At 43.7% G+C, this 16,338-nt stretch overlaps 1 protein-coding gene and 1 non-coding gene across 2 annotated transcripts in view; both read right to left on the bottom strand.

Moving 5' to 3' along the window:
- The window catches only part of lrrc7 (leucine rich repeat containing 7), a 30,995-nt gene extending 14,979 nt beyond the window's left edge, over window positions 1-16,016 (bottom strand). Inside the window, 18 exon segments of the mRNA XM_028403756.1 lie at window positions 228-429; window positions 2,354-2,465; window positions 3,069-3,191; window positions 3,289-3,594; window positions 4,079-4,197; window positions 4,443-4,542; window positions 5,216-5,285; window positions 5,506-5,621; window positions 5,981-6,110; window positions 7,869-7,941; window positions 10,021-10,165; window positions 10,259-10,333; window positions 10,967-11,030; window positions 11,438-11,494; window positions 12,929-13,018; window positions 13,560-13,638; window positions 13,737-13,854; window positions 15,819-16,016. Of these exon segments, the coding sequence (XP_028259557.1) occupies window positions 228-429; window positions 2,354-2,465; window positions 3,069-3,191; window positions 3,289-3,594; window positions 4,079-4,197; window positions 4,443-4,542; window positions 5,216-5,285; window positions 5,506-5,621; window positions 5,981-6,110; window positions 7,869-7,941; window positions 10,021-10,165; window positions 10,259-10,333; window positions 10,967-11,030; window positions 11,438-11,494; window positions 12,929-13,018; window positions 13,560-13,638; window positions 13,737-13,854; window positions 15,819-16,007 (2,168 nt within the window). The 5' untranslated portion in view covers window positions 16,008-16,016.
- On the bottom strand, window positions 12,144-12,216 carry trnaf-gaa (transfer RNA phenylalanine (anticodon GAA)). Its single transcript has one exon. It is a non-coding gene; the product is annotated as a tRNA-Phe (tRNA).
- Window positions 16,017-16,338: the final 322 nt, after the last annotated feature.

The raw sequence follows: 16,338 nt of genomic DNA, 5'->3' as shown, positions 1-16,338 counted from the left end.
ACCTTGACGGAGAGTGCGGAGATGAGAAAGACACAGAAAGAGGAGACAGAGGGAGGAGACTATAGGATGGATGTAGCGGCTGGGGTGGATGGATGAGACAGATGACAGTTGCAGGAGATTGAAGTAGGGTTTGGAATAGAAAAAAAAAGAAGAAGAAGAGATGATGGATAGTTGGAGGGTGTAGCTGGGATGAAATTGAATGTGAAGCAGGTGTGTGTGTTGTGTACCTGTTGGTCCAGTGTGTCTGAGGGGCCTGGTCCTTGGTGGGGGCCGGCAGGGCGGGAGTGTGTTGGTGTGCATGAGAGTGTGCGTTGGCGGGCGGGTTTGAGGAGCCCGAGGAGCCCTGTGAGGGGGAGTAATCGGAGTAGGTGGCTGAGGAGCCGCTGTGGTTCAGACAGTGGAGCTTATCCACCTCCTCGTCTGTGGACTCTGGACAGAGACAAAAAGACGTTTCAATTCAATGGAAATGTCACATCCTCTTCTTTGTGAAAGCCTATCGAGCCGCTGCTGAAGAGCCTTTGACATGCCTGGAAAAAAAAAATATGAGGATTTCATCTCCTGGATTTCATTTCTTTGCCATATCGACATTGTCAGTATTAGTAGTCATCCAAGGACATGAACACACACTCTGCTGGGTCTAGTTTCTGTGAACAGCTAAGTGGTTCGTGAATGACATTTCGAGAGAATGAACAGACACAGCGGCATGAATGCCACTGCCCAAAGGCACCGTGGCGTCTCCGGCAGCTTCCAGTAGTGCATCCTGCTGCCATCTTTTATAGGTAAACAACAAATACACATATGTAGCAGAAAACACTCATCCAATCATCCACCCCACTGTTTTTCTGGGTCAGACTGTGCACTCGACAACAGGTCTGCCAGCACACCAGCCCCAAATGCAACAAGCTGTGATGCACTTTCTATCACAGCATTAAGATTTTTTTTTATTTCAGCCTGCTCTCCTTTATGACTGGACCCCCTCCCCCCGGCTAGATCTAGCTGGATTGGCTCAAATGTGGCTCAGGTGTGAACGCAAATGTGGCATAGCGAATCCGGCTAGCGACATGCTACCTCCGGTTAGCGATGTGCTACTTCCGGTTCACGGGGCGCGACTCTGGACAAAAAACCGCACGACGCATGCGCACGCGTGGTCCTACCGCAACCTGAACGGACTCTGTATATTACGAGGCGCCACCTAGTTGTTTGGAGGACAGCAAACACGCTGGATGAAGCCAGATTGAGTGCGGACACAAGTGTGTGCTAGCCAGATTTGAAAATAGGTCTGAACGCATTCAGCTCAAAGGCTGTCTGGGCTCAATCCTACTCTAGCTGGAATGACTTTCTCCAGTGTGAACAGGGCCTAAATCATTGTTGTGTGTCCTTGGGCAAGACACTTTACCCGCACTGCCTCCAGTGTACTCACTGGTGTTGCTGGTCATTGTATGACACTGCTTTAAACAATTGCCCTCTGGGGTTATTAAAGTATCTAAAAAAACTGACACTGTATACTTCTTCAGTGGAAAAACCATGAAGCACCACAGCCCAGCTGCTCATATACGATATAAAGGCATGTCTTATTTTCTCGGCTTACAAAATCACAGCTATATTCACACGTTGCTCTGAGCTCACAGAAGTTTTCTGTTTGACGTTATGTTAGGAGTGGCTTGAGGACGGGTTTTGTGTTGTATCGCACACGATGAGAGAGATAAGGAATCATTTATGTCCTTCCCCTTGTCTTCAGCTTTCTCAACCCAGATTCCTGTCGTGCTCTCATTATGTGTTTAGACAATATTTAGTCCACTGCACTGACGCAAGACATGGCCTGGTTATAAAACACAGGGTTAATAACTCTTTCAGAAATTCAGCTTGACTTCCAGATCCTCTGCTGGAAGGACTAAAACAGGGATCAGCTGTGAATTCTCACCAGTTGAACCTGCAGTATGTAAAGAAACAGAGGAGACTCTGTGTTTACTTGAGTTCTGAATCTGGATAATAAACTGTTTTTTTTTTTTTTTTTTTTTTTTCAAAAGATGTGATCAGTTATTTATAACTAAAACAGAGTTTTACACTTCGTATTCCTCTGATGGAACGCAGACCTTTGGGTGCACACACCAGACTGGTGGAGGATCATAGCATTCACTCCCTCCCTCCCTTCCTCTCTCTCTCTCCCTCTCTCTCTCTCTCCATTATGAGCACAAATTAATCTGCTTGCTACCATGACTAATTAATGGACACTATTACAACATGGCCCACAGCTCTTTACAAAAGCCCACATTAACTGGCTGTGTGCAGCTTTGTGTCTACATGCATGTATATGTGTGTTTTGACTCATTACAGTTGCAGTGTAACGCTGTACCTTTCTTATCTTTCCCCAGCAGCACCACCTTTGGTTTGTACATCGGAGGCTCCACCAAGGTGGGCCTCATGTCAGAGATGCGGATGTCGTTGGGTGAGCCGACCATTGACTCCTGAAACAAAAACAAAGGGGCCGGGGTTACGAGGTGACAGACCGTCAGTCCATAAAACTAATAATAATAATTGACATCTCTTAAGCGGGTTAAAAGGTATCTCTGGCACAAACCACAACACTGTGGCATGTAAACGTATTCTATAGACTGAATGTAGGACATGTGACATGTTTAACACCAAATCCTGCATATGATCAAAACCGAGACACAAAATTGGGAGAGTAATGTATGTGCAAACGCAAAATAAATAGGTTTCTGGTTATTAGATGTCAGGTGTGAAACAAGTATATTCATGCACATCATTTACATTCATAATATATACTTCAAGAACAGTGTCAGTGTAATGAAGGTCCAACAAAAGGACAATTTGACTATGATGAACCCAAAAAATGGGCAGCAATGGCTCAGTGGTAGAGCAGGGTTGTCCAATAATCGGAAGGTTGACAGTTCAATCCCAGCTCTGCCCTAGTCATTGTTGTGTGTCCTTGGGCAAGGTACTTTACCCACATTGCCTCTAGTGAATCCACTGCACAAGGTGAGTGGCTTTGTGTAGGAGCCAACATCTCATTCATGTGTCATGTGTCATGTGTTTGTGTTACAAACCTCGGAGCTCTCTGTTAAGTCCTCTTTGTCCTTCCTCTTGGGAATGTCGATGCCAGAGTTATGCACTGATCCCTGATCCATTAGCTGATTCTGAGAGAAGTCCTGCATCTCTCTGTCCGTCACCTGATAACAATTTGTTTCGTTCAGTTTGTTGTCAGACATGTTTAGGATCAGACAAACGTGTGTGTGCATGTGTGTGTGTGTGTGTGTGCTTCCCTACCTCTTTGGGAGGCAGCGGCCATGGAGGTTCGTACTGCTCTTTGCTGAGGTGCGTGTGTTCCATGTTGGTTCCTGCTGAGGTGGCGCTGCCTGTGCTCAGCTGGTGTTGGTGCTGATGCTGGTGCTGATGCTGGTGTTGGTGTGGATGTTGGTGTTGGTGTGGATGTTGGTGTCCGTGTACGCCATGTACACTTTTACCCACAAGACTTTGCACTGACTTGACCATGTTCTTCAGGTCTTCGGGGTAGGGCGTAGGGTAGCGCTTTAGGTTGATCTCCACCTATAAGACATTTGTTGATTGTTATTTCTATGTTTTGTACATCTTTTAAAGGCTTATTCTACGCTCACACATACAACAATGCATAGTTACAGGTAATTATAAGCAATTATTGCTCTTCTTTTGAAAGATATGTCTCCATGAGAGCAGTGTCTTTTATAAAATGACTTAAATGTGCAGAATAATCGAACAATAAAGTCGATTTATGGTGTGGTTGAACTGTGGATATAAAATCGGCCCTTTTGTATTTAAAAAAGAAAAAAACGAGGCTCTGCAGGAGCAGTTGCACTTCAGTGTCTCCATGAATCTAAGTTGCTGAACAGAAGTTTATTGTTTGATCAGCAGTGCACAGATAACACACCACATCTGCCCACTGAAGGTTCAACCTAGAAAGTGTCCTCCTGCTCCAGCAGCCAATCAGTTAACGGAGAACTTCTGTATGAGAACTTCTCCTCATACAGTGTGACCCACAATCCTAAATCTAACACCAGGGTCACAGAGAGCTGACCTTGACCTTCCCAGAGTTGTCCTCCTCTTCTTTCTTGTCCTCAAAGTCAAAGGCCACTGTCATCCTCTGCTGTCTCTGCTCCTCCCACAGAGTGGGATTAAAGCTGTCACTGTCCGACTGGTAATCTACACACACACACACACACACACACACACACCAGTGATTAATGGTCAAGGGTTAACACGTCCAATCTGGGACTGTAAACTGTCAGACACACACACACATCTGCCACATGAAGCACATCCTGTGCAATAAAAAGATGCTAATATTATAACTCAGTATAATCAAACAAATGCAAAATATTCAGTGACCTTTTCTAAATGTCCTTAAACCATGTTCATACACACACACACACAGTGAGTGTTCGTACCCTCATCGTGCCGCGGCTGCTGAGGAAACATGTAGTTGGTCAGAACCTTCTGTTTGGTTTCTGGGTGGGCTTCTGTCTGCAGTGGGATCAGAGCCTTGGACTGCAAACACACACACACACACATTGGTAATTATAAATGAAAGACATTCAGATGTTTTGCCTTGGTGTCTGTTTAAACTTTCCTGGCTAACCGTCTAACTCTGATCCATGATGTAGAAGTTGTGATGCGTTGGAACATCTTGAGGTGCAACATGCATGCTAAGTGCTAATCTTAGATGTAAATGTAGGACTGCACTGCCATTTTACAAATTACATTTGAATTTTAAATGTGCTTACTTCTTTAGGGGGCAAAAAAGGAACCAACTGTTGCTGTGACATTTAATGTTATTTAAAAGCTTTCATTAAATTTTTTGTTTGCTGAATAACAAAATAACACATTAACGCAGACGGAGCATGTTATATAGCTGTTATATATTCAGTCCATCCAACATCAGGCTGTATGAAACAGTTCTACTTATTGATTAACGCATTTAATTCATTCTTGTTTACCTTATAACCAAGATTCATAAGTCCCTTTTCACAATAAAAGCCTCCAGTAACAGCAATATTCAGGGAATTGTAGCCGTTTAGAAAAACAAATGGCCTAATAAGCCTGTTAATCTGATTAATATGTTTATGTGTGTATGTTTGTGCTGCAGGTGGAGACTGTTGGAAAGTGTAGGAGGAGGAGGAGGAGGAACAGGAACAGGAAGAGGAGGAGGAGAGAGAGGTACCTGATTGTCAGAGAGCCACAGAGCTGCCAGGTCCTTCAGCTTAGTGAAGGTAAACGGAAGATTCTTTAACCTGAGACACACACACAGAGGGAGGGGTGGGAGAGAAAAGAGAGATGTTCCATCTGCCCACGCACTGTACAGCCTGCAGAGCACGTAACCATGGCAACACACTCACCCATTCCCATGGTAACCACGGGCTGTGAGAGCAGCTATAGAACCAGAACGACCATTGAGAAAGATTTGACTGCATCTGTGTGTGTGTGTGTGTGTGTGTGTGTGTGTGTGTGTACCTGTTGTCACTGAGATTCAGGACTCGTAGTTTGGTCATCTGTCCGATCTCATCAGGAAGAAACTCCAGTTTGTTGGACCGCAGTGACATCACCGTCACATTCTTACAGTTACCGATCTGAAACGCACACACACACACACGCACGCACACACACGACCCATCAGATGACATTTTATAATTATGTTAAGTGCTCATCAAGATGGGATCCATAGGAGACCCCCCTTTAATCAAGCAGCCCTACACAGTCAAAAGGATTTAAAGGATGTATTTCAAAGATTTATTTAAATACTATTTTTAACAATAGGTGAATTAATAAATTACTTTGATCATTAAATCAGTTGAGTAATCCATGCTTTTGTGGTCAAGGAGCAAAGACATAAGCACAAACTAACTTAATAACTCAGCTGACTAACTCGTCATTTAGAGTTAAATAATATTAGCGAGTGTAATTTCCGCTGAAGCCTTGATGTTTGTACCTCACGGGGTAACTCTGAGAGGAAGTTCTCATCAGCAGCGAAGGTCCTCAGGCTGTGCAGGTAGCCGATGGTAGGAGGCAACGACTCCAACTCATTACAACTACAGTCCAACTCCTCCAACAGAGACAGACTGGGTCAAGAGAACACAGACAGGAAGGAAGTCATACTGGGGGACACATCGTCTCTTATCACTACTACTCAGACTCAGACACTTTTAACGGATAAGAGTGGAAATGTTGTTTTTTTTTAATGTTTACAACAAACTGAGTGAAAAGACTGAGGCCAGAAAGGAACCGATCCACTGTCTGTGTTTCCATGTGCCTGATTTCTTTGTGCAAAACCCCGCCAATGTTCCACAGACGCTGTACTTCATCTACAGCTTGTAGCAAGTGGTCCCAGACGGTTTCAGTCTTTACATTAGATTGTTGCTGTCGAACAAAAACACATTATGACAAAAATAAAGCAATTTACAAACACAACTATTTAACCATCTGCAGTTCTTTCACCTGGATCTCAGTTCCTCCACTCAGGTGTGCACTAACATCCACAGCAGGGCCTCTACAGGACACCATGACCCCCACCCCGACTGCCTTCTTTGGCCTAGCGCCACTGCTAACAGCAGGCTAATGCTAATGAGACAACTATTTTACATGAATGTACTGTCACTGTTAACATTGCATTAGTCTGCTAATATTATTCCCAACAGATTGGACCATCTGGGCCACCATACGTCTTCGACAGGAGAGGAGAGGAGAGGAGAGGAGTTTTACATCTCAAACTAAGAGTGTTGAGTTTTATTCTTAGCATTTATTCCACATTTTTAGCCACTATCTGCCTATTTGTTCCACAGTCAAAGCACAGTTACTCACACCTTAGTGACATTAAAGCTACGGCTGAAAAAGTAAGTCTCCCCCTTGTGGCGATGGGAGAAATAACATGGTCAACATGTGTGTAGCTTGGCCATGTAGCTAGGCTAATGGGTTTCAGTGCTAGTGGAACTTTTCTTGAACGCCTCACAGGTCGCTCTATAATCATAGAGTTACAGTTTCAGCTCTGTGTGTGTGTACAGTATCAAACCTCACTGATCCCTAACGTGTTCATGAACAGAGGTGTCATGTGGGAATCACATTCATCATCAGTAAGGAACTAGAGGATAAGAAGAGGATCTTTAAAAGGGAAAGCAATGAATCTACAGTACTACTTATTGAGACTAAAACCTGGGACTAGTTCAGGAAGACAAGATGCTCTCAGTGCGTTCAGATACAAATGTTGCAAAACAAGTCATATTGGTGTGAAATTGAGAGATGCAAAGCATCTGTGCTGAAAAATGACTATGTTAAACTATTATTTTACCCAAAAGCCGCCCCATCCTGACTCTTAAATAATCTCTGGTGTGTATAGAGACGTATTTACTTTGACTGACTCTATGATAAACAACACAGGAATCATTTTACATGCAATCTCTTTCAAGAATGTACATGTTGTTTAAATATTTTGTCCAAATTTCAGGGACTACAACTACTAATCTGTTTATGCTTGCATGTAATTCACATGAACATCTTCCCACATAAACAGCATGTGGTGGCAAGCTTGCATTTTTTTGTATCTGCAACACATTTGAACGCCCGTCTGTCTCTGAACACACCCCTGGATCCAGGAGGCTAATGTTACTCACCCTTGCTTGGGCTTCGCACTAACGCCACGGCAACGCAGCAAACACAACACACAGAACCCCCCAATCATCAGCCAGCATAGTAACAGAGCAGCTAACAGTAGTAAACAAGGAAAACAACAACCCACCAAAGGTAGACAATCACCTGGTGAGAGCTTGTAAACTGATAAAAGATTGTGTGGAATGTAAAACGTGCACGACGTGCAGGCTGCTCACCTCCCGATGGTGTTAGGCAGTGAGGTCAGCTGGTTGTCATCTACCTTCAGTGTGGTCAGCTTCTTCAACATTCCTGCATCACAAACACACTGATCTGTGCAGTACAATCCATAGACTGTAAATAAAGATGGACGACAGGACGGCTCCACACAAGTGAAGCCAAAACACCTGGTGGCAGATCTGCAGTATGAGGACTGAACTAAAAACTGTTAGGTGAAAGATTTTATTTTGTATGATGTTGTTATGTGGTGTGGGTCCACATATCTAGAGGTGTGTCCCTAACATGAAGTTTTCATTTCTGTATGCATATTACTGTAATGTGTTTATTAGTACTTATGTGTTAAGTAAGTTTTACAGAAGATCAAAGGAAGACAGGTATACTGAAGGTATTGAGAAGTGTGTAATTTCCCTACTTCTCATAGACTTTTGTAATTCATTTCCTTTGTTAGCTGTTCTTTGGAGACAGCTCTGGTTGATATCAAGCTAAGGTTGTAAATCTAGATCTTGATTGAAGTAATGTGTTCATCCCCTATGACCCCATTTTACGACCCACCCTTCCTGTGAGTTTGTTTTCCTGGTCACTTTCAGATTTGACCCACAGCTTATGAGATGTTAGGACTTAAAGTGAACTTACATGGGGGAAGAGGTGTAAGCTTTTATGGGGCGTCATAAAGTCACTCGTATGGTACAGTGATCATTCTCCTGGAGAACTTATCTTCAACTTAGGTTTACGACTGACAAAAGGGGACCCCCTGCTATTTCTTTCTGTTTTATCCTGACTCTAAGGTTTACCCATTACCAAATAAGGTAAACTAAATATCAGTTGAGCTGACCCCATTGGTGCAGAGTTAGGGAAGGACATGATTTTATGCGATCTCAAGATAGGATAAAAGGTGTTTACAAGAATGGCATATTGTTCTCTGGCTGTGAGGCCAGGCAACCACAGAGATCTCTGTTTGTGTGACCCAGAACTTGCTTCTTTACTGTTAGAATAAATTGTAATTTTGAGACCAGATATTGTCCACTTCTTCTTAATCAAAGAACCGGGGAAGATGAACGAAAGGATCCAGAAGATTTTACTTCCACAACAAAACTAAAAGTAATATTTTTACTAGCTTATTTTTATCACACGGAATTGTGTTTAAGTGTTTTTTTTTGTTTTTTTTTGTTTTTTTTTATAGATACAGTTGTTTTAATGAGCTATTGTTGAGGACAGAACATTGTGGTCAGCAGCCAATGGAGGAGCCAAGCTCCTGGCTTGATGCAGAAGTGGGTGGTTTTAGTGTTTTGGAGGAAGAATGATGATGCAAACTCAACATCTACTGTGCAGACTCTCAGGTGAGAAACTTGATACCACTCAGGATGGTAAAGAAGAAGCTGCAGCTAGAATCTAGATAGCTTAGCTTAGCCTTAAAGGTAGGGCAGGAGATTTCATTCTGATGTAACTTCTCTTTACAATCCAATAGCAACCGATTAGTTCGGCAGTTTCTCATTAAAGCGAAGAATATGAATCATGTGTGGAAGCTATAAAACACTAAAAACATCAGCCAATCCTCCGGGTGGACCCTGCGCGGAGTATTGGCTGGTTGTCACTCTCTTCCTGCTCTGTGCACCAGAGAGGTACGTGCATGATGGCCGAAGTCACAGACCGCAGCTCGTCTTCAGGTAATGTGCGTCCATGTGATTGGGAGGCGTGGCTTCGGGGTGAGCTCCGAGAGAAAGGGGCGTGTGTTTACTTTCAAAATCTGGCTGACTCTCACTGAGTTTTCAAAATCTCCTACCCTACCTTTAAACATGAAGAAACAATCCTGACTCCAAACAAGAGCTCCAGTTCCTCTAACTGCTACGTTTCTGACTGTTAAGGTCCGATGGTTTAGATCTGGATAGCAGGTGTGTGTAGCCTGACATGCTAATTATTTTTCTATCCAAAGAAGTAGTCTGGTCTGGAGCTGGAATTCCAGAAGTGAGCAGCAAGTCACCACATAAAGCCAGCCCTGCTTCAGATGAATCGTTAGCGACTGGTGTGATAGGGTTTTAAGTGGGTGTGGCTGACCAGACTAACATGTGCATTAAGGTCAAATGTGTCTCTGGCTGAGCACCACGGCATCATCAGTCCAGAACCGGTAGTGTGAACTGATGTGTGTGTGTGTACCTATAGAGTCAGGAAGGTGCTGCAGCATGTTGGAGGACAGCAGCAGGTCTTCTAAGGCCTCACAGCCAGAAATATCTGTGTCCAACGTCTCAATGCGATTCTTAGCGAGGTCCAAGTACCGCAACTGCCGCAGCTTCCCTATTGACTGAGGTGTGAAGAAGGGAGCATTTCAGTAAGAAAAAAGCAAAACGAAGGGGAAAACATCTCCAACAGAGGGGGCTGGTGCTGCTCTTCTTACCCCAGGTATAGACTGTACTGAGTTGTTATCCAGCCACAGCTCCTTCAGGTTGTGGATCTGTTCCAACACCTCCGGCTGACATGTAGACACAAGAATTCAAAATAAAACACTGATACATAGATGTATGAGGGCTGCAATCACAGCTCTAATAATGTGCATAAGCAATAAACTTCAGATTGAGATTGAGAGAAATAAATAAATAAATAAGTTGCAGAGGGGGTGAGCCTGGCAGTCTCTCCCTCCATCACTCCCTCTGTCTGCTCCTGTCATAACTTCCTGTCTGAGCTGGACGCCACATCCCTCTCAGCCTCCGTGTAGCCCTTTCTTCCTCCCTCCTTCTCCCTCTCTTGTGTTCCACTTCAGGGTCCATCTGAACCTGTGCCTCCTCCTTCATTGAGACGGTCTACAGAGAGTTTTTACCATATGCTGCTGTGCTGGGTCCTGAAATGCGGACTCTGAAGACGGCATCCCCTGAAATGGGGACACAGCATCTGTGCTGCTGACCTTCCTCTTCTGCTTCTTCTGAGTCTTGCCTCCAGTCCAGTTCTTTAAGATGTGTCATGTGTCTGAGCTTCATGTGATCAGAGGTGTTCTCACATGACTCCAAACACATGACAAGAGGTGTACCAAAGCAACACCTCCTGTCCATTTCTTTCCTGCCTCTGTAAACACAAAGCCAGTGAGCTCATGTGCCAAACATGGTCTTACCACTTCAGAGAATTCATTGCTACCCAGATCCAGCCTCTCCAGCTGTGTCAGTCTATGAATGGACCTGGCAGGGAGAGAGATGATGATTTGATTAGTGAAATTATCACCCGCTGAGTGTAGCGTCACCATAAATCAAAGAAAGTTTTTCATTCAAGGAAAAAATGCAACATGTACGACACAAACACATCCAGAACTGCGTTCTCACACACACACACCGGTCCGAACCCGCACTGCATGTGTGTGAGAGGAGCTTATGTTAAACTCTTAAAACTGTTAAAGCTAAAGCTTCCTGCATCAGTGTTTCAAAACACCTGCCAGGGATATTATAGTTTTAATCTGGACACCTGGGAAGACGAGCTTACAACTATAATACTGTGAAGCATCTGTGTGTGAGAGCTGCAGGATCGCAATCAAATTCTCTCTCTCTCTCACACACACACACACACACACACATATGGCAATTTATCTCACTTTGGCATGGTTTTCAGGTGGTTCTCTCTCAGCTCCAGGATCCGTAGTTTGGAGAGTCTGGGAAACAGAAGGCACATAATCCAAAAGTGAGTTCACTGTTCCAGCACCCTGTCAGCTGTGACAGACCTCAGCAGGAAGGTCGTAAAAGATCAGATAACGCAGACAAAAAATCAAGCGTGTGCCACATTACTTTCTACAGAGCTCCAGCTATAAGCTTCAATACCGCAGTTTTATGTGGCTTTTATATAAAGGAATTCATTCAGAGGAAGCATCAGCTGTCCTCACTGACGTTACAGGGCTGGAGCATCAGACCAGTAACAGTTCACACTGGAGGAAGTCAATCCAGCTAGAGTAGGATTGAATCCAGACCTATTTTCAAATCTGGTTATCACACACACGTGTCCATGCTCAATCCGGCTTAACCTGGTTTGTTTGTTGTCCTCCAAACCACTAGGTGGCGCCTCGTAATATACTAATAATAATAATAATTGAAACCTTTATTAGTCCCACAATGGGGAAATTGCTTAAGGCAGCCCAGCAAAGAGCGCCAGTGAGTACACTGGCGCCTATGCAGGTAAAGTGTCTTGCCCAAGGACACACAACAGTGACTAGGGAGGAGTTGGGATCGAACCACCAACCTTCCGGTTACGGGACAACCCTGCTATACCACTGCGCCACTGCTGCCCGCAAAACATTGTCCTCAGTTTGCCGAAACCCGGGATCGAACCAGGGACCTTTAGATCTTCAGTCTAACGCTCTCCCAACTGAGCTATTTCGGCCAGAGTCCATTCAGGTTGCGGTAGGACCGCACGCAAGCATGCGTCATGTGTTTTTTTGTCGCTCGTTCTTTCGTTTTTTTTTCATTCAAACAGCAGTTCATTCCTTTGTAGCCCGGTGGAAAATAAACTCGGGGCAAAGCTGTCGTAGTTTGAACGTTGTTTACATAGGGCTTTTGTACGCGACCCGGACACTGTCCCAGTGAACCGGAGAGTATGACATCACTAGCGGGATTCGCTAGCTGCATTCGCGTTCAGACCTGATCCAGATGTAAGCCAATCCGGCTAGATCCGCCTCAGAGGTGGATTGAAATCAATCTGGATAAATCCGGATTTGCGTAGTTCAGACTCAGGTTGGTGTGAAAAGGGCTACAATATTTATTGGAAAGCGGACCATTTTTGTAATATGAAAACAAGTTATACACAAAATTTAAAAAAATGTTGTGATCAATTATTCATGCAGCTCTGAGCTGGCACGTTCATAAATATCTTATTCTTTCCCATAAAAAGCCTCAGCCGCACACTAATGGTAAAACATTGTTTAAGAAAGAACATACTCATTTTAAGGGCTGAATTCAAGGCTGTTACACATCTGTGTGTGTGTGTGTGTGTGAGAAATTCTCCTACACAAGGGACACTGAATAAATAAGGCTGTGTGGCATAAAATATTTAATAAGAACCCATAAAACTGAGTCATACACGTGTATCCATTTACCTGCCAAAGTTAGCCGGCAGATACTCCAGGAAGGCATCGTTTAAGAAGAGCTGGGTCAGATTCAGGAGCTGCGTGAAACCATCTGGGAGTCTGGAAGGAAGGAAGGAAGAGAAGGAAGGAAGGAAGGAAGGAAGGAAGGAAGGAAGGAAGGAAGGAAGAGAAGGAAGGAAGTAAGGAAGGGAGGAAAAGTATGTGTACTAGAACAGCCTCAGTCGGATACAACAAGTGAAACACCTGACGTCAATTAGTTGACACTGTCACGGAGAAAAATCATCTTAAACAGCCAAATATGTTCCAGATCCAGATTAAATAATCCATCAAACATCTTGAACAAAGTCCAGCTCCACTCAAACGGAAGGATAAAAACGGTGCCATCAGCCACAGGGAACTCTTCGGAACACATTTTTCTATGAATCTTCAGTGGAAAACGTCTCCCACAATATAAACGTGCCAGTTGGAAAGTGCTGGATAAATGTTGATTTTGATGTAGCCACTATTTTCCCTCAGGCTGCTCTCCAGAAGCTAATTATCAGCACACGTTTTTTTTTTTTACAACCACTGCCATTGAAGGCCAGAGTAATCTATTACAGAGTGATGTGGGTGTGTGTGAGTGTGTGTGTGTGTGTCTTACTTGGTGATGGGGTTGACACTGGCTTCCACCACAGACAGGCCTTTACAGCATTTGATATTGTCTGGAAACTCCTGGATTCCTGTGATATAGAAACAGAAGGCACAGAGTGGAGTGATGAAGTTTAGCTCCTGGTGATACGTCTTCTTCTTCTTCTTCTTCTTCTTCTTCTGTTTTTACCATTTTTACTGATGTCTAGCTCTTTGAGGTTAACCAGGCTGGCGATGGTGGTGGGCAGGTTGGACAGGTCGTTATCGGGCATGCTCAGCTTCTTCAAGGCCTGGCAGTTGAAGAGTTGCTATGGGAACACAGAGGGGATGACAAAGGAATATTATAGACTGTTGGCCTTAAGTAAAAAAAGCACAGAACGTCAGCCACAGGCCAGCGCTGCTTCACGGTGGTTTATAAGCCGCGATATTCTAACGGAATGTTTTCAATGAATAATGCAGATGTAACATCCTGCACACACTGAGGCTGAAGGACCAACACACACACAGCAGCATGAGGCCTTAAGAAAAAAACATACAGCAAATTTAAAATTATATACAGAATAAAACCACATCATAAATACAAACCAAATATAGTCCAACGTCCACTAACATGACAGAATGTTCAATGGTTTTAGCAATGCAGCTATGCTAGCATTAGCCCAGTTTTTCCTATTGTAGATATTTAAATATTATATATTGCCATGACAGATTCATGGTAAACATACTAAATCTCATACTGCTGTCATCATTTCTGGTGGGTGCACAGTGTTGGATTATTACATCGATGGGATTATTTATCAGTTCAACGTCCTTTTTTAAACTTTATGCAGCTGTAAAGAAGCCTCACACCTCCCGCCAATTAGGAGTAATAACTCAAAAAGTGAGCATTATGGAAAAAGCAACAATTCAGTGCTAGCAAAAACTGTTAACAATCTTATAGGTTACTGTAAAAGGTGTTAGCTTAGTTATTTAGCTTATTTACAACAGGCAGAAACAGCAATTATGCAAATGTTTCTGAACGACGCAAGCAGCAAGTCATCACATAAAGCCTTTACTATGTTTATTCTAACCCTATTAAACGTCCTTATTAACATGACAGTTATTCACATTTAAACAACAGACACTTCCTTTTGATTTTCAGGCGTGCACACATTTCCGTCTTATCTTTGGTTTGCTCCAGTTTAGAGAGGATTAAATAAAAGGTGAAACTTTTTCTCAGTTGAAGGTTGTTTCCTCACTTTAAGTGAACTTGGATAATTCAATGTGCCAAAACTCCTTCAGTGTGCAGAGGTCAGAGAACATGTGCTGTTCGAAGTTGTAGACATTTTTGCAGCACATTGTGCTCTGTAGTTTGTAGACATGTAAATCCTTAATTTTGTGTGCACACAGTTTCAGACCACCTTTACTGAAGCTCTGTTCTGTACGGTCCTGCCAAGTTATCAGCCACATTTACACATCTGGCTACACACAGCTTAACATGGGCAGGTCTGTTCTCAGCAAACAGGTCACACTCCACTCACACACACACACACAGAAGGAGCTGCTGGCAAGCTCACCTGCATAAAGGCCAATCACTCAATAGCTGTTATAGAATCTTGGCACACACACACACACACTCAGTCAAGGCTGAGCAGATTTTTAAATGCAGGGTTGGCTTGCCTCTCACACACAGCCCTATTAGCCTGTCTGCATTCACACACGCTATATTTAGAAATCCAATCCAACATCTTTGCCATTTAAACCAGGACAGGATATCAATAAAAAGTGACAGCCTGCTGCTAAACAGCACCTGTAATTCTCCTTGAGGTATTAAAAAGCCCTTTGGCCTCATCACTGCCCACACGGGGGGAGTTTTCTAACAGCCTCTGTAGACTCCTCAGACTCTACCTTGCTGAGGGAATGTAGGAACATGTGACCAGTGTATATGCTGCTGGTTCTATAATGCAAAACTTAAGGGTCCCCTGAGGAAGAACCTTAACTTGTGTGTTTAAACACTGAGATTAGCATTCTGTCCACAGCACAGCTGAGCCTGCAAACCCTTTGAAACGTTGAGGTATGATGGTTCTGGCCAGCTAAGCTAAGCTAGCTAAGGCTAGCAGTCTGTAACACCACCAACCTGTCAATCAAGCCTAAAATAAAAGCTTTAATATAAACAAAACAAGCGAGTTATTGAACCTGTGCTGCTGCAGTGAGGACAACAGCCTCAGTTTATGTGGCCTTATGTGAGTGGAGGACACGTCAGAGCAGGAAGGAGTTAACCTGTGAGTTATACCTTGGGTAGTTCCTCAATCTGGTTGGCGTCTAAGTAGAGCTCTTCCAGGGTTCTCTCAAAGCTGAAGATCTCCTTGGGGACCTGCTGAAGGCTGCAGTGAGAGTAGTCCAACACCGAGATCACTTCCTCTTCACCACGGAAACAGCGGCACGGCACCAGCCGGCCAATCAGCTTCCGCTTAGTGGTCATTTCCAGACACTGCACTGAGAGAACCAAAAGAGGAAGAAGAAGAAGAAGAGACACATGATGTTAGATTTATTTCAGGGGTTGTTTGATCTGATGTGTCGGCCATTGTTGGTTTGTGCAGCACTAAACAGAGAACAAAGACATCAACCATGTTCCTGCACCAGAGATGGAATGATGCCGGCATCAAACTGTGTGTGAGTGGGATTTTCTCTAATTGCCTTTTTTTAGATTTTAAGACCATTGCATGACTCACTACACGACGTGAATCTAATAAACTTTGGTACAACGTCAAGTTTGATGCGTGCAGAATGTACGATGACCATTCACTGAATCG

This window comes from Parambassis ranga, chromosome 4, assembly GCF_900634625.1.
Source record: "Parambassis ranga chromosome 4, fParRan2.1, whole genome shotgun sequence".
Taxonomy (NCBI): domain Eukaryota; kingdom Metazoa; phylum Chordata; class Actinopteri; family Ambassidae; genus Parambassis; species Parambassis ranga.
The sequence above is the reverse complement of the archived record's forward strand: the minus strand, read 5'-3'. Positions and strand labels throughout refer to the sequence as shown.